Source organism: Spironucleus salmonicida, chromosome 8 (assembly GCF_000497125.1).
Source record: "Spironucleus salmonicida strain ATCC 50377 chromosome 8, whole genome shotgun sequence".
NCBI lineage: Eukaryota > Fornicata > Diplomonadida > Hexamitidae > Spironucleus > Spironucleus salmonicida.
In genome coordinates this window covers 330,297-350,761 of record NC_090603.1, presented here as the reverse complement: position 1 = coordinate 350,761, position 20,465 = coordinate 330,297, and the positions used below count along the sequence as shown (strand labels likewise).

At 33.6% G+C, this 20,465-nt stretch overlaps 9 protein-coding genes across 9 annotated transcripts; 3 read left to right on the top strand and 6 right to left on the bottom strand. All coding sequences in view use genetic code 6, as the record gives it.

The window, feature by feature from the left end:
- Positions 1-856: 856 nt before the first annotated feature.
- Positions 857-1,990, bottom strand: SS50377_27894 (uncharacterized protein; the record flags this gene model as incomplete). Its single annotated transcript, XM_067911673.1, has 1 exon — positions 857-1,990. One exon carries the CDS (start codon positions 1,988-1,990, stop codon positions 857-859), a length of 1,134 nt encoding a protein of 377 aa, XP_067760695.1.
- A 75-nt stretch (positions 1,991-2,065) lies between these two features.
- Positions 2,066-3,379, top strand: SS50377_27893 (uncharacterized protein; the record flags this gene model as incomplete). The annotated part of the gene is made up of 1 exon (XM_067911672.1): positions 2,066-3,379. The coding sequence occupies one exon, from the start codon at positions 2,066-2,068 to the stop codon at positions 3,377-3,379; it is 1,314 nt and encodes a 437-aa protein (XP_067760694.1).
- A 398-nt stretch (positions 3,380-3,777) lies between these two features.
- Positions 3,778-3,999, bottom strand: SS50377_27892 (uncharacterized protein; the record flags this gene model as incomplete). Its single annotated transcript, XM_067911671.1, has 1 exon — positions 3,778-3,999. One exon carries the CDS (start codon positions 3,997-3,999, stop codon positions 3,778-3,780), a length of 222 nt encoding a protein of 73 aa, XP_067760693.1.
- Positions 4,000-7,632: 3,633 nt separating this feature from the next.
- On the bottom strand, positions 7,633-9,666 carry SS50377_27891 (Threonyl-tRNA synthetase; the record flags this gene model as incomplete). The annotated part of the gene is made up of 1 exon (XM_067911670.1): positions 7,633-9,666. The coding sequence occupies one exon, from the start codon at positions 9,664-9,666 to the stop codon at positions 7,633-7,635; it is 2,034 nt and encodes a 677-aa protein (XP_067760692.1).
- Positions 9,667-10,833: 1,167 nt separating this feature from the next.
- Positions 10,834-11,505, top strand: SS50377_27890 (Cysteine-rich membrane protein 2; the record flags this gene model as incomplete). The annotated part of the gene is made up of 1 exon (XM_067911669.1): positions 10,834-11,505. The coding sequence occupies one exon, from the start codon at positions 10,834-10,836 to the stop codon at positions 11,503-11,505; it is 672 nt and encodes a 223-aa protein (XP_067760691.1).
- A 201-nt stretch (positions 11,506-11,706) lies between these two features.
- Positions 11,707-12,036, top strand: SS50377_27889 (Peptidyl-tRNA hydrolase family protein; the record flags this gene model as incomplete). The annotated part of the gene is made up of 1 exon (XM_067911668.1): positions 11,707-12,036. The coding sequence occupies one exon, from the start codon at positions 11,707-11,709 to the stop codon at positions 12,034-12,036; it is 330 nt and encodes a 109-aa protein (XP_067760690.1).
- A 429-nt stretch (positions 12,037-12,465) lies between these two features.
- SS50377_27888 (KIF1-binding domain-containing protein) lies at positions 12,466-14,070 on the bottom strand (the record flags this gene model as incomplete). The annotated part of the gene is made up of 1 exon (XM_067911667.1): positions 12,466-14,070. The coding sequence occupies one exon, from the start codon at positions 14,068-14,070 to the stop codon at positions 12,466-12,468; it is 1,605 nt and encodes a 534-aa protein (XP_067760689.1).
- Positions 14,071-15,168: 1,098 nt separating this feature from the next.
- SS50377_27887 (Intraflagellar transport protein IFT80) lies at positions 15,169-18,048 on the bottom strand (the record flags this gene model as incomplete). Its single annotated transcript, XM_067911666.1, has 1 exon — positions 15,169-18,048. The coding sequence occupies one exon, from the start codon at positions 18,046-18,048 to the stop codon at positions 15,169-15,171; it is 2,880 nt and encodes a 959-aa protein (XP_067760688.1).
- A 150-nt stretch (positions 18,049-18,198) lies between these two features.
- SS50377_27886 (Kinase) lies at positions 18,199-19,761 on the bottom strand (the record flags this gene model as incomplete). The annotated part of the gene is made up of 1 exon (XM_067911665.1): positions 18,199-19,761. One exon carries the CDS (start codon positions 19,759-19,761, stop codon positions 18,199-18,201), a length of 1,563 nt encoding a protein of 520 aa, XP_067760687.1.
- Positions 19,762-20,465: the final 704 nt, after the last annotated feature.

Sequence of the window (20,465 nt, the reverse complement as noted above, 5' to 3'; positions counted from 1 at the left end):
ATACTATCGTATAATAAATATTATACTACTTCAATTTATACAGAAACTAATTAAGTAACATTGTTACAATTTATCTATTAATTGATTCGATATTATTTACAAAATATTATATAAACATAGTATTTCTTATATTGATAGATAAAGTTATGATAATTTTAATTTAAAGTTTATGTTAACTTAAAAACGTTATTTATATTATTTATAAAACTTTATTTTAATTAAAAATGGAGTAATTATATTAACATGTGGTGGCCCCAGCATTTTTATCATCTAGGGGTAAAAAATAGAATATTATCCCTAAGCTAATGTCTAATAGTACTATTAAAAATTATAGCCAGAATAAATATAATTATTTAAAAGAGGATGTTACTTTAGAATTGGTAGATTTTTAACCAATAACTCATGACTTACTTAATTTTAACTTGTCAGATAGTATGGAAAATTCAATTATGAATGAGTTTTGAATCTGATATTCATATTTTTATAAATTTAGTTCGAATAGAAGAGGCAACGAATAATATATTTATAAAACAAATATAATATATTTTTAACCTATAAAGATTAAAAACTACTATTTAGAAGTATATAGCGTATATTTATTTCAAATTAATCCATATCTAAAGATTCGGTATCTATCAAATTTAATGTTCCTAGTAAAAACTACTAATAAATTATTAGACAAATTGTTTTGAGTAATATTTTCTAGTGACAAAACATGAATTCACTAATTCATTTTTAAAAGCTATACATGTTGATTATTAAAATTATTTACAAATAAATGTATCAGAAATTAGCGAACATATCATATATTCACCTTAAATATATTTATGTACATTACCCAATGCTAATAAAATCTTCACTTACCTATTTTCTTTGCTTTTTATCTCTCATTCTTTTCTTTTTTCTTTAATTTCATCTCCAAACTCCTTCCCTTAATTTATTTTAGCTAATTTTTATTACTATTCATATTTTCACCACTTTAAAAGTTTCTTTTCTATTAATAAAGTTTTGGATACTTAGCGATAACATCTTCTCTGATATCATCCAATTTGAGGCTTTACTTTCTTGCTTCTTCATCAGTATATTTTCGTGTTCCTATAATGGCACCAGCCTTCTATAGTTCTTTATAGAATCCAATATCTACATCACCTAGGCCATCAAATTCTGCCAAATCTAAGCATAACCACTGGAAAGTTTTATCTGGTAAACTCATTAAATCTTCAGTTGAAAGTCCATAATCGCGCTTTTCCTGATCTTTGTATTTAAATTGAATTCTACCAATATCTTCAATGAATTTTTCATTGATTGGATTAGCGCGAGCTAATCTTTTCTATAGTTTCTCTATTTCTTAGCACAGATCTTCATTTAAAGAGCTGACGGCCTCAAATTCCAAAGCTTATTCTAACATTTCTTGAATTTGCTCTGGCTTCATATTATAAATTTTAGCTAATTCTGGTATTTCTTCTTAATAAATTTAACCTTTCACATCTTCAAACTCTTTTTCGGCTGACAATTTTTATTGCTATTTTTTCATACGAATTCTTTCACCTCTATGAAGTTTAGTGGAAACTTTTTCTTTTTTTTAACGTAATTACGAAGCGGCTAATTTTTTATAATATTCAGTTTACTACTCTAAAGTAAGTTCATCTGGATTTATTGAGTTTTCTGGTGATGAAGTTGATAAATGCAATTCGCTACAATTTTATTAATCGACAGGTTTGCTAGCTGGTATATTCTTAATCGAAGTTAACTTTTCGTCATACAACTTAGGTTCTATAATTGGAAATGGTACAGAAGCATGCTCTTCCTTGATCGTTTCTTTTTGCATTTTTTTAATCTCCTCAATTTTTTATAAAAATTCTGGGTCTTCCTGAAGGGATATAGATTCTGAAGCATAAATTGACGTATCTGGTTCAGCAGAATAAGATTCTGACTTGCTTGATTCTTCAATTGTTATTTCAGCATAATATGAGTCACTCGTTTCTTCCATTTGGAAAGAAATTTGAAGTGGTTTTATATTTATATTATTATACTAATTAAAGACAGTGTAGGTAAAATTTTAAAAATGTAAAGAGCAGATCTGTTAGGCATGATAAGGAGCTTAGAGTAGTAGTTATCTGAGCAAGCTGGTATTAATCATTAGTATAATAATTTACAATAGCAATATGAAAATCTGACGGCTGAGAGCCAGTATAAAATTGATGAAAATAATACCCTAAAATCTAAACTTAAAGAGGCCGAAACACTTATAAACACTACCACTGAAACAATAGAAACATAACTAGACAAAATCAAACGCCTAATGGCTGAAAACTAGCGTCTACGAAAATCATCAGATTCTGTTCTCTCGCACGCAGTCGTCCAGATGAATGAGAAAATTCAGTAGCTTCCTGATTCGTCCAACGATATTCTACAGTAAAAATTTAATATACTCTCTTAATAATATAATAATAGCATTAATAAATTCAATTCTTAAACTGACCTGATCACGAAAAATCAGCTTCAGATCATCGAGTACGAGACGACGCTGCAGCAGCAGAAATCGAAACTTTTTGTTGCAGAAATGAAAGTTTCAGAACAGCAAAAGCTGATTTCGGAGCTGTCGAATCAGCTCCAAAACCAAACAGCGATAAACATTCCAGAACCCTCAGAATCGTCTTCTGAGCAGAATTTCACATATCAGCCGAGCGAGGAATTGATGCGAAAAGTGAGTTTGCTAGAAGACAGAAATAAGAAGAACGAAAAAGAGCTTCAGGAATTGAAAATTAGCGAAAATGAGTCGAAAATACATATTTTGGGCTTAAAACAAAATTTGGAGGATCGCGATTAGCATGTAAAAGGAATGGAAAATCAATTTCAAAACGAAATGTTGAAAATTGAGTAAAACGACAAATTAAATACTCAAAAGTTGAATTTTGAGCGAGAAAAAATGGAAAGCGAACTGAGCCAGTGCAAGGAGAAATGCAAGGTATTTGAAGGAGAAAATTAGCAGTTTAAGCTCGAAATTCAGACGATTTAGTTCACGCAAAACCAAAAATACTTCAAGTTTATGAACGATTAGTAAAAAGAAGTGGAAAGTTTTATTTAAGAAAAAGATAATTATAAAAATATAATAAATGAAATGTAGTAGAAAATCGTACTAGAGTAAAATGAAAAGGAGGTTCTCAGATAACAGAACGAAAAGTATAAGAAAAAGTGTTAAAAGCAGTCTAAAATGGTTAAATAAGTGCAGATAGCGGCGAATGGGATCTAAATGCTTGACATGGAGCGAAAGTAGCTGTTCGAGAGCGGAATCAGCTGTGTGAGGTCTGATGAGGCTAGCGATAGACTGAAAAAGTACGAAGACACGCTGGAAGAAACAAAGTTAAAAAAGAAGTGAAATGTTTATTATAATTAATATTGTATAATATTGTATGTAAGTTAGAATAGAATTATTGTAGTTCTATGATTTTGTATACAAGTTTATGTGATTAATAGGTATATTAGTATATTATAATTTGAAGGGGGTAACTGTTTTCAGTTTAAATAGGTTTTTAACGGTAAAAGATATTTATATATTGTTATAATGATATCTAATGTTGGTTTTTGGAAATTAAAAAATGTATTTACTTTATTTCATATGTAATCTGAAAAAATTCTAAAAATAGGAGTTTAAGCGGTTAAGTATTTATCATTAAAAGATAAAATATAACACAATAATGAAAATTAAAATTTAAGTGGGTTTTAAAAAGTTTTGGTAAAAGAACTGACAGGAACTATTATCTCACTTAAAGAACATCAAATGCTGTCATTTATTAGTTCCCGAAGGATATCTACATCATAATCTAAGTATTACAGCGTATTATTCTGGACTAATTCTTCGTCGTCAAAACAATCACTTAATTATAATAAAGTTCTTTAATGCTTGTAAATAGGAGGCAAACTATAGGATTAAATGTGAGTATGGGTTTTATATCGTTGGAGAGCACTGTCTCTAATTCTTTTTACTATTGGTTTCATTTATAAAACTAGCTTCTTATTTTAATATATTGTAAATACTATACTCAAACTCAGAAACTTATTTCTATAGAAAATTTAAATACAATATATTAAATAATTTTATTTAAGAAACGTTCCTTAAATATTAACTGAATAAAATTTTAAAATTTTATTAGTAAATGTATTTCACCCTAGAAAAAATGAAACTACTTAGTAGTTAATAAATTTTAATTTGATATATAGCTAAATGCTCCTTCCACAATAGATATTTGTAACTTTATAAATATGATTAGTATAATGCTATAATTATTTAGTTATGATAATGTAATTTGCTTATTGGTTGAAATTTCAAGTGTAAATACGTGCCACAAATAAACATAATTCACTAGAAATAATAGCTATGGATGGGTTTAGAGAATCTTTTTGCAGTATTGTAATTTTATTTATCACTAAAGATACTCAAAGTATATTTATATAAATAACTAAAATGTATGAAAAGTTACTATAAAATATAAAAAATTTATAATATATACATATTCTTTTTTATTTTGTCAATTTGAAGGCATTATGTTTTACAGTAAAATTTTATTTTAATCATACTTATAAACAAATTATGATATATAATTTTTTAGCGACTGGTCTATTTAAAAATGAAGCCTATTATGAGGCCTTCTCGTAGTATATAATAATCTTAGGTCTAAATATGGCATCCACGTAATATTAACAGTAGTATTGGAATATTACCACCGATTTAAACAGCATCACGGTTATTCATAGAATATGGATAAAAATCTAATTATAGTAATAATGCGAGCGACTCTTTATAAATATCATAAGATGACTTCAGATTAGACTTTGAGTGAGCTAGTAGTTATTTAATGTAAATTTCAGATAATAATGAAATTTTGAGAACCAACTCTTATATTTTTCCCAATTATTTCTGATTATATATAGTTTTGAAAACATCTGTGTTTTAACTTCAAACCCGTTTTATATAATTTAGTAGTTACAGTAATTAAATAGATAATGATTTTACAGTTACCCCTATTGTGATAACGCGTTGTAATGTAATAAAGGATTGTATGATTTTTGATAGGTTAATAGAGTTTTTAAGAAAGCAATAAAAATAGCGTATACTTTATTTTTCAAATTAAGCCATTTAATAAAGTATAAAAAATTAATATTCTAATTATAAATCTATTCTCAGGGTCATAAAATTTACACTTCTGCATAGTAATTTAAGGTTAGTCTTGTAATAAAAGGGAAAATATTAAAGCATATATTCATTTGCTAACTTGACATAGTTGTAATATAGCTAAATATCTAAAATTATAAAAATTAATTTTCGCTATAACCAGTTAAACTTTAGCTTACACGTATAATTATCAAACTAACTAGTCTAAATGTTTAGGTTATATAAGCTGAAAACAAGGGAAACATACATTATATAGTATTATTAGGTGAAATTATTGTTATTATTCAAAAAACTATTAAAATTTATCCAATACTTATAACATAAACCTTTCATTCAACACTAATTTAATGAATATAATTAAGCAGATCTAGATTATAGATATAAATTCAAATGACAAGGATAGGCTTAAATCAAAGTTATAAATTTGATGAGTTTCAAATAATAGCTACAAGAAACTGGTTTTGCATTATGTTATAATTTTATATCATAAAGACTTATCTTAATAAAATATGGTTGAGTTATGTTCTCCACCAATGTTACCAAACTTATATTGATTTTTTATGATTTTTTGGAAAAAAGGTTATCCTCTTGAGTTTATTCACACTAAATACTTTAATGATATGATTTGTCGTATTTATCATACTGATAGAAAGTTTTTATTATAAGGAATGTGTAAACCTATAATTTCAAAATCAAATTATCCCGGAATCACTTCCCTAAATATTAATATTTACTATACTAATGATATATACACTCCATTCCTTAGACAGAACTGGCATTTATAAAATATAAAAAATAATATAATACATTCCTTATCGAATGAAGCCTATTGTCCGCAAACGCCAGCATGCTTTCAGGTAGCCCCTTAGTCTTAACACATCTTCATATCAGCCTCTATCAAGAGATGAACTTTAAAAACCACTTAGTTCATCTTAATATCATCGGTATACTGATTTTTCAGATTCTCTGGATCTAGTAAAAGATTATGGTCCTGGTCTTATCAACCTTCTTGTTCTAGATCTCTCAGATTCAGAAGTATGAGTATATAGGTATATGAATGAATTTAGTTCTTTATTATAACAGAGTTGATGTAAAGAACTTTTTAACCAGAGGTGTTGTTATTCTCAAGAGGAATAATATACAAATAAAGGATTTTCAGTGTATTTACTATATATTTAGTCCTTTTAAATTTGTGCCAACTGATTTAAATATCAATTTTAATAATTTCATCATATAATGTGACTTTGCAATTTTTTAAAGGACACAGAAGCTATATAATGAGACAACCTCTATTTAGCATTCTAATCTAGTAGATAACTTTATTTAATTCTTTATAGATTATTTTATTATCTATTAATTCAACACTTGCGTTAAACATTATTTTAAAAAATTGAATAAGCATTATGGTAATCAAGTTTAGTGAACCCGTAACTAAAAATTTAATCATACATTCTTATTAACAGTCTGCGGAATTTAAATTTGTAAATAATATAGATAGAAGTTCATTCATATTCTCGAATATTAGCTTTCTGTTATGCTAAATAAATTTCACAAATCTATTTGCCAAGTTATGTATGAGTTCATTTAAATTGATTAAGTATAATTAGTACTTCTAAGGTATGTATTTATTGATAGAGATAAACCAATAAATATTGTATTACAACAATTACATTATTATAAATGATAATAAGAAAAGTGTAATAGTTTAAACTGTCTTAAAGCTAACTTCACTTTATCTATATAAATACTATCCAGATTGACTCAATAATCAATTTATATTAGAAAGTAAGTAAAACTATAATGAGATGTGGATTTCACGACAGATTTTTGATTTATAATAAATATTTGTAAGTATAATAGGGAATACATTTTTATTACCTAGGTTATAAAATTTTTAAAAGGTGTACAGCCTTTTACTTCGTTTTATAGAGGATAAGCATTTTTAAATAGTTAATTTAGTATTTTGCTCTAAATGCTATAATATACCTTTCTAAATGATTAGTTGAGCTGATAACTATAATTCCTAACATTAAAAAGCAAATTTTCTTTAACTTATGTACTTTAATCAGCTTACACCTATAACAGTTTATAGGAACTGATCACATACAAACTAATACTAAAATTTTATTTTATTTTAGCAATCTGACAGTTTCATCCCGCTATAACAAGCTAGTGAGCTTAAATTTTTTGATAATCTAATAATTCTATGTCTTAGAAAACCAACTATTCTATATTTACAAGCACTAAAATATGTTATTCCTTATAACACCTATATTTACAACTTATCATATTAAATCGTAGATTCTATCAGTCAATCAGCCTCGCCCACCCCAAAAACCCCCACTACGCCAAAAACTTACCTCCAGCATTTTCCAGAATCTACATTATTATATTCTATTATTCACATTCCCTTCTAAAACTGAAAAACCGAACTGGCCCAAAAAACGTTAAAAAGACGCTCACACATTGTCTCTCCTGCCCGCCAAGCCCCCGCAGAGCGCTATAAAGTCCTCAACCGTGTAAAACTTGCTCAGCTTATCGCCTTTGCCCTCTACACCCTGAATTTTGCCCAGGCTCCTCCCCTGCACGGTCACGCCATTTCCTTCGATGTCTTTCGCGCCGACGACGCACACGAAGTTCCATTTTTCGCCGAATCCGCGCGCGATTTTCTTGTTCATTTTCTCGTCCGAACAGTCGCATTTCGCGTCGAAACCGGCCTGGTAAATCCGCTCGCAAACGGCCCTGCAGTGCGCGTCGAACTCCTGGTTCACGGGAACGATCAGAATCTGCCTCGGGCTCACCCAGAACGGGAACTTCCCAGCCGTGTGCTCGATCAGGATGGCCATGAAGCGCTCGATTGAGCCCAGAATCGCCCTGTGGATCATTACCGGGTGCGAGTACTGCTGCTTGCCGTCCACGGTCTCTGCGAACTCCAAATTGAAGCGCTGGGGCAGATTGAAGTCCAATTGGACGGTTCCGCACTGGTGGAAGCGGTTCAGAGCGTCCTTGAGGTGCACGTCGATTTTCGGGCCGTAGAAGGCGCCCTCGCCCGGAAACTCCTCGAATTCGTACGCAGAATTCTGCAGAACGGTCCTGAGAGCGTTTTCAGCCTGGTCCCAGAGCGAATCCTCGCCAATGCGGTCCTGGGGGCGCAGGCTGAGGCCGAACTTGAATTCCAGCTCGAAAGGCGCGTAGGCCTCGACCAGGAAGTTCATTATCTGCTGAATCTCCGCCTGGATCTGATCCGGGGCGCAGAAGACGTGCGCGTCGTCCTGCTCGAAGCGCTGGACGCGCGTGAGGCCGCCCAGGGCGCCGGAGGCCTCCTTCCTGTGCACTACGCCGAATTCCGACATGCGGATTGGGAGCTCTGTTTTAGCGTGGTGCTGAGAGGCAAACATGAGGCAATGGCCTGGGCAGTTCATCGGCTTGAGGCCGAAAAGGGGGTCAGATGGCGAGTTCTGCTGTAACAGGAACATGTTCTGCTGGTAGTGCTCTAAGTGGCCTGAGATTTTCCACATTTCCGTGTTCAAGAAATTGGGGGTCAAGACCTCCAAATAGTGATATTTGTGGAGAAGGGTGCGGATGAAATCTTCTAAACGGCGATAAATCTTGGTTCCATTGTTATAGAGCATTGGCATGCCTGGGGCGAACTTGTGCATCATGAAAAGGTCCATTTCTTTGCCAATGTTACGGTGATCACGTTTCTTGGCTTCCTCTATATTATCTAAGTAAACTTCTAGCTCTTTCTTAGAGGGGAAAGCGACACCGTATACACGCTGCATAGATTCTCTGGCTTAATCGCCTTTGAAATATGCTGCAGAGCAATTCAAAAGCTTAACGGCTTGAATAAGTGAAAGATCTGGCACGTGAGGGCCTCTGCAGAAATCTACAAAATCAGCGCACTTATAAATTGTGCAAGTCTCTCCATCTTTTACAAGCTCAGTGATAAGTTCAACTTTGAACTTATTGTGAGCGAACATCTTCAAAGCTTCTACCTTAGAGATCTCAAGTCTTTCAAAACGAGATTTTCTCTCTTTTTGTGCAGTTTTAACCAAAGAAGCAATATGTGCCTCGATTTTTGGTAGGGTTTCTAAATCAATATGATTACTAATTTCAGCATCGTAAAAGAAATTATTTTCCAAAGCTGGTCCATGTCCTAACTTTGCTTCATATAGAGTTTCTAAAGCGTAACCAAGGACATGCGCAGCTGAGTGCCAGAAAACTTCCTTACCACGGGGATCTTCAAAAGTGAGAGTTGCAACATTACATGCGTCAGAAAGTGGGGTAGATAAATCTGAAACCACATCGTTAATAATGCATGCAATAAATGAATGCTTTTTAGGGAGTAACTAGAAAACACAAGTAAATTTAGAAGCTTCAATCTTCTCTCCATTTAACGTGACAGTAATTTTAATTGATTCATCTGCCTATGGCTTGGGATAAAGTGCTTTCAATTCTTCAAAGTAAGCGATACGCTCTGCCATGAATGTCATTTTTAAGGGGGAAAGAAATGGGTAAGAAGTGGAATCGCAGATAATATTTATTATATTATACAATATTATTTAAATACTTAATAACTTATCATCGAGGAAAATAATAAAATATAAGGAGTAATAGTTTTGAATAAAATAAATATTGTTTTATTGTGATTTATGTTTTGTTATAACTAGTAGTGATTACTATTGGATATTGCTAATCTGTAGAAGAGTTTGCGGATAATATAGGCTTTCTTAAATTTTTAATAAAATCGGTAACAATATATTTACTTGAAGGTTTAAATATATATTCAAAATTAATACGAGAATAGTATAATAATGTGTGCAAAGGAGTATCTAATAATAACTTCAGAAAATTAGTGTAAATTTTAGCTTCCTGTTATATAATATCAAAATTACTATAAATTTAACAGTCATATTAGAGCCCAATTACTAAAAATGCTTTTTATTGAAATATTTTACTTTATATTGAATTTACTCCTGTTTATTATAATGAGTTCCTAAAAATATTCTATTCTATTATTATTATTATTATTATATAGTAAAAATCTTATTAAATATTCAAATTTATAATGATTATATGTTATAAATATAATGTTAATAATTTAGAATATAATAATGAACAATCATATAATTTTACTTCTTATTAAAAATTTAGTTTGTTGATTATTATGCTTTTAAATGTAGATTAAAATAATTTTATTTTATATCGTTATAATAAAATAGCAAATGTCGAGGAGTATTATACTTTTTACTTAACTCTAGTTTTTAAAATATATGTGTGATTATAGGCTAGAATTTATGATAAAATAATTACTATAAATAAATAAATAATAACAATAAGCTAGCAACTTTACTAACGATCTATTTTTACCAGTATACAATAATATTAACTTTTGTTAAATATGTTAAATATTACAAGTCTATGTATTTACCAGAATTATTTATCTTCCAAATTCGAAACAATTTTTATGTATATACTATAATAGAATATCAATCATTTATATTAGGTTTTAAATTTTTTATTTTACCAATATTGCTATTATTTTAATATTTTAATATTTCTACAGAATTACAGTTAAAACTCATTTTTTTCAATATTTCTACAATTCGCTAAGATATCAATATTATGTCTATTTTTTAGTTTCTGGTTTTCCTTCCAAAATGACAGAATGCCGTGTAAACTCACACTGTAAGATCGGTGAGTATTGTGAATCATCTACCTAAATGTGCACAACTTGCCTTAATGGTTGTACAGTATGTGCATCTGCAATATTTTGTGCTAGCTGTCCAGCAGGAAAAATAACTAACACTGACGGTTCCTGTACCAATGACTGCACTCCCACCTTGACATCAGGAAATCACTGCAAAGACGGTGTTCCAACAGCCTGTTAGCTAGACATAAAAACCCCTTGCGAGTGTGGCGGCGGCCTCAATTGTGAAACGTGCGACAGCCTCAGTACTGACTGTGGAACGTGCCTGAAAGGGTACAGTAAAGATTCAAACTAAAAATGTCTAATTTGCACTTCTGGTTATACTTAAATCGGTACTATTTGCACTCTAAGTACAAACATACCAAGCCCAGACCAGGACCCTAACGACCCTTTCACGCCAGGAGCAGGTGATAAGGATAAAGACTCTGAGGTAAAAGCTAATATATCCGGCGGTGCTATCAGTGGGATTGTCATAGGGTCTTTACTGCTTTTGCTGCTGCTTATTTTGTTAATAATTTACATTATTTGGAAGAATAGAAAATAAAAAATTGAAGAAGAAGAAATAGTACAGCTTAATATTGCTTATTAAAATGATGACTCTGTACTGATGGATGTGAAGTGACAATTTGAATAGTTGTTGGTTTTTAATTGCTAGTTAATGTATCAAATAATTGTCAAATTATCCTGATTCAACGTTCCAACAATACATTTAAACTAGAATAATGTAGAATCATATTTACTCATCCTCTATTAATTATTTCTATGAAATTGAATAATACTCTTATAATTAATATATAATAAATAATTATTATCTTATTCCGTAATGGCATTAGTTTAATATATTATTGTTCGTACGGATCTTAAATTTTCTAAAGGAGCATTAGCAGTAAATATAGCACATGCTTCTGTCGCAGCGATTTATAAATCTATTAACTCTGAGGATACATAAAATTATTTAAAAGACACTGAAAACATGACTAAAATCGCACTAAAAGTAGGAAGTGAAGAGGAGCTAAGAGCTGTTTTTGTAAATATTTAAGATCGAAGTTATATGTGGGTTGAGCAACCTGAAAATGTACCGGTTGCTATAGCTACTTTCCCTACTAATAGAACTTCATTTCCTTAACTTAAAGGGCTTAAATTATTTTCCTGACGTTTTATTAATGATTCTATACATCTTAATTAATCAATTTCATTCATTACAATTAATTATATTTAAAAGTACAGAAGTACTACTTTTTCAATATTTATTTTAGTAAAATATACTATCGTATAACTAACTACTATCTTACATTTGCCACTACATCATTTTTATACTTTTGTATGCCCACTATAAACTTCTTATCTAATAACTACGAGAATTGCACCAATTCATCATATTTAAATTTAATACAAACTCTTTACTCTATAAGCGATCTTTTCCATCCACACTAGGTAAAACCGACAATCTGAAACCCTCTAATTAACCCATTTTTACGATCAGCACAAGCTTAAAAACGAAATAAAGCTTATTTCAAATCCATCAAATTACAACTACAATCACTACCACCACATTGTCAAAAATTACGCCTCTCACTCGAATTCATGCCATCGCATCCAATTTTATCTAAAACAGCCTCCTCATTTCGCGCACTAGGCGAATATTCTCCTTGTAGTCCCCGTCGCCGATTTCGCCAAAAGCGTCCCACAGCGCCTCCACGTAAACATACCCGTTAACGGCATTTTGAAGCATGGGTTTCAAGTTTCCCGGGAATTTCGAAAACACTCCACATGTGCTGAAACACGCATCTATATATGATGATATCTCATCTTTATGCACAAACTTGATCCACCTTTGGAAGGGAATTTCTACGGTTTTTAGCTCAATTTGAGCGCGTTTTTGCGCGTTCCGCTCAATGAATTTCGTGTACTTTTGGAGCTGCTCCAGAGCGTTTGACGCCGTTTTCTCACTATTTTCGAGCTCGAAAAGCGCAACTTTCGCGGAGCTCAAATGCTCCAAACACTGCGAATAGAGCGCGTAGAAGTGGTTGTCGGAGAGCTGCTCAACGATGACGTTTAGCATACTCACGCGCCGCGCCTCGTTCCCTGGCCGGTCCAGGCCGAATTTTCCGGCCAAATGCAGCGCCTGCGAGTAGTCCAGAGCGCAGGTGACGTGCTGCGAGGCGAACGAATCCAGCGCGTAAACTTGAAGCACGTGGTCGAAATTGACGCAAATTTGAGCGAAAACGGCCCTCAGAAACTCGATTTTTATGTCTTTTTGGGACGATTTTTAGAAGATTTCCAGCTCGCGAATTTCGCAAATTCCGGCCTAATTCGCCCGGAAACCGGCCGCGAAACACTGCGAAATGAGCTGCACGAGCGTGCGCGAAAGCGCCTCTAAAAATCCTGCCGTGTCCTCAGTTTGCTGTAGTTTTGATATTTGCAGCGACTGGCTGAGCAGAAAATTGGGAAATTCACTTTAAATTTGATTTTCCGTTCCTAAAACGCAATTTGCAGCGCGCTCGAGCCAGGAAAATGCTGCTTTATAGTCGTTATTTACTGCGTAGTAGCGCTGCAGATCGACCGCGTTCCGGGCCCACTCTGCGCGGTCGTATTGCTGCGTTTCCTGCTGCAAATTCAGCGTTTTCTCACACAGAAATGCTGACTTTTCGCTCTCATTTAGGACGCCCGCGCACTGGGCACCGTAGAAGCTGCAGAGAATTAGATAGTTTCTTGCGTCGCTTGTCGAGATTGTGTTCGAGTCGCAGCTGTGGAATGGTAGTTCTGAGCGGAAAACGGGCCGGACATCATCCGTGTTTTGGAGGAATTTGTCGGCTAGAGAAATCGCGGTGGAGAGGATGTCAAGAGCAGTCTCTGTTTCCTGCGCCTGGGCCAAAATTAGGCCCTAAACTGACGTCTTCAAGAGATACATTGGCAGAAGGAATGGGTGCCTTTCGATGAAGAGTTCCGGATCGCTATCTTATATTTTGGCTAAGAATAAGTGGTTTCGGGCTGAATTCATCTCCTGGGAGTCGAAACAGAGCTTAGCTAATTGGCAGGCGGCTGCGTACGCGTCTAGGGAGTTCTCTGAAGCTAAAAGCGGCTCGAGCAGTTTAATTGCTGTATATATATGGTCGAACGGTCTCTTTTCATCTACTTCCTTTTCTAGCTCTTTTTGGACAGCTTTAAGCGTTTCGAATATTTCCATTAAAAAAGGAAAGAATGTAGTAATATATTTATATAGTATATAATAATATATGTAATGGAAAAATTTAATATTATAAATTTAACTAAAGGAATATGTTTCGCGCAGTATTATATTGTTTGGGAAGCTGGTATAGTGAAAATATCAAATTAGATACTACAAAACATATAATTTTCAATATTTTACCGAAGGTCATCGCGTAAAACTCCATATGAAACGTATTAATCAATAAGCGGCTATCCTATCATTATTATTACTTTACTACGTACAACTTTCTTATATCATATAGGGCAATTTATTCCCCGTTTGGCAGCTCCAGATACAAAACCAGCTCCCGCATACTTGAAAATTACACTGGCCCAGTATTGGATCCACTACTCCCGCGGAACCCCCAATTTTCTAACCACACCCAAAACTAACACGATAATGCGAATTTAGCACTAAATACCATAATTCAGATTACAATTCGACTTTTCACTCCTTCTTCAAAAACGCTAAAACTCTTATTTCCACCTCCCCCAATAATCATAATCATAATCTCAATCATAATATCAATATCAATATCTATATCTATATCTATCTCAATCTCATATCTCAATATCAATATCAATATCAATATCAATATCAATATCAATATCAATATCAATATCAATATCAATATCAATATCAATATCAATATCAATATCAATATCAATATCAATATCAATATCAATATCAATATCAATATCAATATCAATATCAATATCAATATCAATATCAATATCAATATCAATATCAATATCAATATCAATATCAATATCAATATCAATATCAATATCAATATCAATATCAATATCAATATCAATATCAATATCAATATCAATATCAATATCAATATCAATATCAATATCAATATCAATATCAATATCAATATCAATATCAATATCAATATCAATATCAATATCAATCTTACACTTACACTTACTCTTACTCTTACTTTTACACTTACTCTTACACTTAATTCTCAATTCTCAATTCTCAATTCTCATTTCTCATTTCTCAATTCTCATTCAATTTCAACTTTCCACTCCCTCAAAAATTTTTTAATCAAAAACTCTCCCCTCACTCAGCCCCCTACAAGCAGCTCTCGTTCGCCTTCTCGCCGAACTCCCTCACGAGCCCGCTCCAGGGCTCGGTTTTCTCGTCAGCGATGCTGCCGAGCTCCTGGTGCAGTTTCCTCCTCAAAAACACCAAAAGCGGCCCGCAGCGCCTGTCCTTTCCGACGATTTCCCTCGCGCGCTCGAAATCCCACAAATCGCAGCAAATCGACACCGCTTTCATCGTTTTGTTATCGCGCAAAAGCGCCTCCACGTCGCCGTTTTCGCTGAAAATCGCCTTCGGGACCTGCCCGATCGCCGCCAGCGCCTGCTGCAAAACCTCGAAATTCGAAGCTTTTGTTGCGTATTATATCAGTTGGCTCCAAAGTTATTTGACGTTCAAGTACCTGCAAAGTCGCATGCAAACGGCCAAATTCGCTCTATTTTCCTCCAAAATGAACGCGAATTCGGGCAGATTCAGGACGAGATTTAGCGACGAAAAGAGCGAAACGACACAGTTTGTGGCCATCGTGAAATTTGAGAGTTTTTCGTCTTTTTGGAGCGTTTTTTGGACGTAAATGAGCTCGAAATCGACGTTTCTTTGGAGCAATTTGAACTAAATTGTGTTGTTATTTTCGATGTCTTCGTCGTAGTTTATGTTGCTCACGTGGCGCAAAAGTTGGTTTATGTTGATTCCGGTTTAGCCGTAGAAAATCGGTATTGGGAGTGAAAAATCAGTATTGAAATGACTTATTGTGCAAATTCTCAGTTTCTGCGTTATATCAGGTGTGTCTTGGCCCAAATAGGAATTCGCTGGCGGAATCTGCGCAGAATCTTGAATTACGAGCGTCAAAATTTGCGAATTTGGTGGGAAAAGGAGCGAAAAGGCCTTGGAAGGGAGCGGAAGTTGTGTGAAATACGACTGCGTGGAGGACGTTTTTGTGTAGTAATTTTGCGCTTAAAGTTAGTGAGTGAAAACTGCGAAATTCGAGTCAATGAACGCGAGAAGAGGCAACTGCGCGAGTTTCTGGGTCTGTGGCTGCTCCTGCTGCGCGATTCCCACGTTGACCAAATTATCAATAAAATTGAAATTCTGATTTGTCTGCTGCACGTTTTAGCTCGTTTGGCTGCTGAGGCCCAAATTTATGACTTTTCGCTGGTGCGTGAGCTGTTTTATGTAGTAATTTCCGCTTTTCGTTTCGGTGATTCGGAGCGAATTCCCTTCCGCAAAAACGAGAAAATCGTCGGTCAGACAGAGCTGATTAGGAGTGCAGTTTCCGTTGTAAAGCGTGTAAATGAGCGCCAAATTCTGCTTGCTGCAAATCTGACATTCACCAGATATATCCTGAAGGAGAATGTAATTCTGAGAAATGACAGAAAAAACGATGTTGTGACGCAAGAAAATCGCTTATTTGTTGTATTGAATTTGGTCCTAATTGACGTCTTATTTGGCGTCTTGGAAGTTGAAGGAGTTGAAAACGACGCCTCCGACGACGTGCGAATTCTCCTGTTCTTGGGGTTTTACAGCCGTTTGGGGCTGATTTTCAGAAATTGACTGCGTTCTGATCGGCTCAGAAATCCACTACGTGCGCAAAGTCGCAGAGGTCTCGTTGCTTCTCAATTCCAGCGATTTTTTGACGCTCGGAACGTTAAAAAGCAGAATTGAGGAATTCGTGACCGCCAAAATTGACGTATTAGTGGTATTTTTGGTCGAAAAGAGCCCCAAAACCGGTTCTGGAGCCGTGTAAACGTCAGAAATCATGCAGACGTTATCTGTGAATTTCAGCTTCTTCAGATTTTGCACTTCGCACACGATATGACCCAAATTGACGCGCTAGGGCGATATATAGCCAACAAGAACGCCAGAATGGCCCATAGCGACGAATTGGCCTCCCTGGCTCGTACAGGCCACAGAATCGATTCCACCGATTCTGCCGCCCTCGTTATCGCTCAAAATTGACCTCAAAATGCCGTTTTTCTTGAAAACGAAAATCTCGCCCCTACGAGTCGAAGCGACGAATTCCTGGCCGATTTGGCTCACTGAAATGTCGACAAAAGCGTCATTTTGGGGAGCCGGAAACGCCGAAATTTCAACATTTTGCTCGTCCAGAAAAACGATTCCGCAGTGCTCGGCGCAAATCGCGAGATTTTGACCGTTGAAGGCCAGCGACGAAATGGACGAATTTTCGGGCGATTTGTACTGAAATTCGACCGAATTCGGACGCGCCAAATGGACGATTTGGAGGCTGTTTTTGAACGAAAATGCGACGCGCTGCTTCTCCAGCGACACGATCGCGTGAATTGGGGCCTGCACGTCGGATCTGAGCTGCTGCTTGAATTAGAAGGCTCCGGACGTGAGCGTAAAGAGCGCCAAATGGCCGGTTTCCGTGCCGCAAATTAGCGCGTTTCCACGCGGCTGAACGAGGTGCAGAGAGGTTATTGGGGCTGTATCTTCGGCGATTGTGATGTGCGATTTCAAATTGAACTCTTTTTGGCGTCGAATTTGAATTTTCTGCGCTGACTGCGATTGCGTGATGTCGCAGTACAGGAATGTTATTGTAGAGTTCTGGTCGCCTAAGGCGATGATTGTGCTGCCGAAATCGCCCGAATTAGACGTTTTGCTGAGCTAAAATGGCGATTTGCTGTTCGGCTGAGAAGACGGCGTTTGCGCGGCTGAAGACGGGCCGGAAGCGCAGCCTGGTGGCAGGGCGGCGACTGACAAGATCTCTGAGGCGAACGGAGCCGAAATTTTGATCGGAACGGGGGGCTGCGACTAGAACGGCTGAATCGTAAGCTCGTACAGGCAATTGTCCTTGGCTGATATCGCAATTAGTGTGTTTGACGAAACGTAGACTGGCTGGCATAAATGCGAGAGGGTTTCCGATGAAAATGAGAAAGACTTCATTCTTTAAAATTTGGGAATGGTTTTCAATCCAAATAAAATTCATTATTATGTGAATTAGTTGAGAATATATTTTGATAAACTCGAATAGTTAATTTATTATTATAGATTATAATATAGAATTTAAAACTAAAATGAATCAATTACTGCTTATCACCATTTTAGGCTTGCTATATTACAAAAGCTAAATCCAGACTGAATATCAATGTAGCTGTTTTGCAGTGTATTAGAATTTACTTCTGATGATGTTCCACTTTCAATCTGTTCACGCGCTTCTGTGTCGTCTACATCAATTTCTACGTTTTGGTAGCGACTGAGATAGTATGTTAGCCGCTCGATAGTTATTCGCTTTTAAGGGTCTTCAATTAGACATTCATTTATTATTGGACAGTCTTTCACATATTCTCTTAACATTATGCCCATAGCCCAAACATCAATAGGGAACGATATTTTGCCGCTGTTTATTACTTCCGGAGCAATATATCCTATAGTGCCTACAAATTTCTAGGACACTGTACCATTGATAACAATTTCATTACTACCAAAGTCTCCTAGTAAGGCCCTAAAATCAGCATTAACTAATATATTATCTGGTTTTACATCTCTATGGACGATCCCTTTCACTTTTAAATTGTACAACGCCTTTGATATGCTATAAAAAAATCGTAACACCTAATTTGGACTTAGTTAAGACTAAAAATGTTTCATAAATTATCTAAAATCACCATAGTATGCATGATCTTACCTTAGAATTACATATGTCAAATCACCAATTTAAAGTTTTTACACATCTTGAATCGTTATTATGTTTAATGTTGCTGCAAACCCAAACAAACAAAAAACCTCTGAATATGCAATATTCATTTAGTTTTAATTTTTTACCAAAATACCCTTAACTACATAAACTCGTCCATTTTTATCTACTATTTTATATATTGTACCATAAGATCCTTTCCCTATCAATTAGTAGTTATTGAAACCTCTTTCTTCAAAATATTCTTCCATACTTGAACTATGCGAACTTGGAAGATTGTTGAAGAATTTTATCATTGGTGTCATATGTTTTTCATTGATTTCTAAGAACTCTTTATAACCTAACCTTAAATTTGGATTGGGTTCAAAGGCCTTTAGCATAGTATTTACAATCAATACATTCTATATAGATAATGATTAAAGAAATTATATTTGAGTCATTTTCTAAGTTTTTAAGTCTTGTAATTTATAATCTGTGGCTAGTAATCTACTAAATATACTTGCTAATGACCAAAAATCTGCTTTCTCTGTAATAAATCCTAATAACAGTTCAGGAGGATCCCAATGTGTATAAATTTTATTTCTAGATAGCACTTTTATCATTCTTTCTATATTAATCTTAATTTGGATTTAAATTTTTTCATTTTCTTATCTAATAATAAAGTCATCTAGATCATATCCTCCAAAAAATAGTCCAGCTTAAGCTATTTGATATCCCGCCAGTGTGCATTTGATAAATATTAGTATAGCTTCTAATAGAACAAATATTTAATTTTATTCTTTATAATCTAGAAGCGTCTAGTCGTAAAAATTATTGACTATGGTAACATGATTTTAATCTATATTAAAACTAAAAGATAGTACTACTGAAATACTTTAAAGTTTTTCTAACTATTATATTAAATTTTTAGGATCTACAGAATCAGGAATTAGTACTTTTTGCACTTTAGATTATATGTTCATTTAAGAACAATGGAAATAAATCACATACTTTATACAATATAATAAGATTCCAAACGGATATCTATGGTTTTTATATTCAAATTTATGAAATTATAATCCTTTTGTATTTATTACCTTAACTTTTCCCAATAAATTTCGATCGGAAAACGGTTACATTTGTATATTGACTTTACTATTTTTATCATTTCCCACTTTATATTGGCGATGACTAATTAAATATATTAATATCAGAAAAATATAGCAATTTATATACTTAAAATATTTTATAGAAATTCAAAATTACTTTATTTATTATACATATGCAAATCTACCACAATTATAGCTAAAATAAGTTATTAATATTAGTGAAATGAGAAATAAATAATATTTGTTTTATTCTATTATAGATTAATATATTTCAAACTTTGAATTTCGTATAAAAATAGATAATATAAGTTAATAAAAATTATATGTACTCAAAATTATAAAATTATCCTAATACTAAATATATGAAGTATTTTAGGAAATTACAACTTATAGAAATTACCGCTATATACTTTTAATATAAAAACAAAAATAACTGATATCAAAATAATAAAATGCCATCTTCATAAACTGATACTGGTTACCTCAATAAAATTTATACAAAATTACAATTGAACACACTTTGAGCATAATTATACTACAATCAATAATAAAAATTTTATCATATATTCCAGTATTCC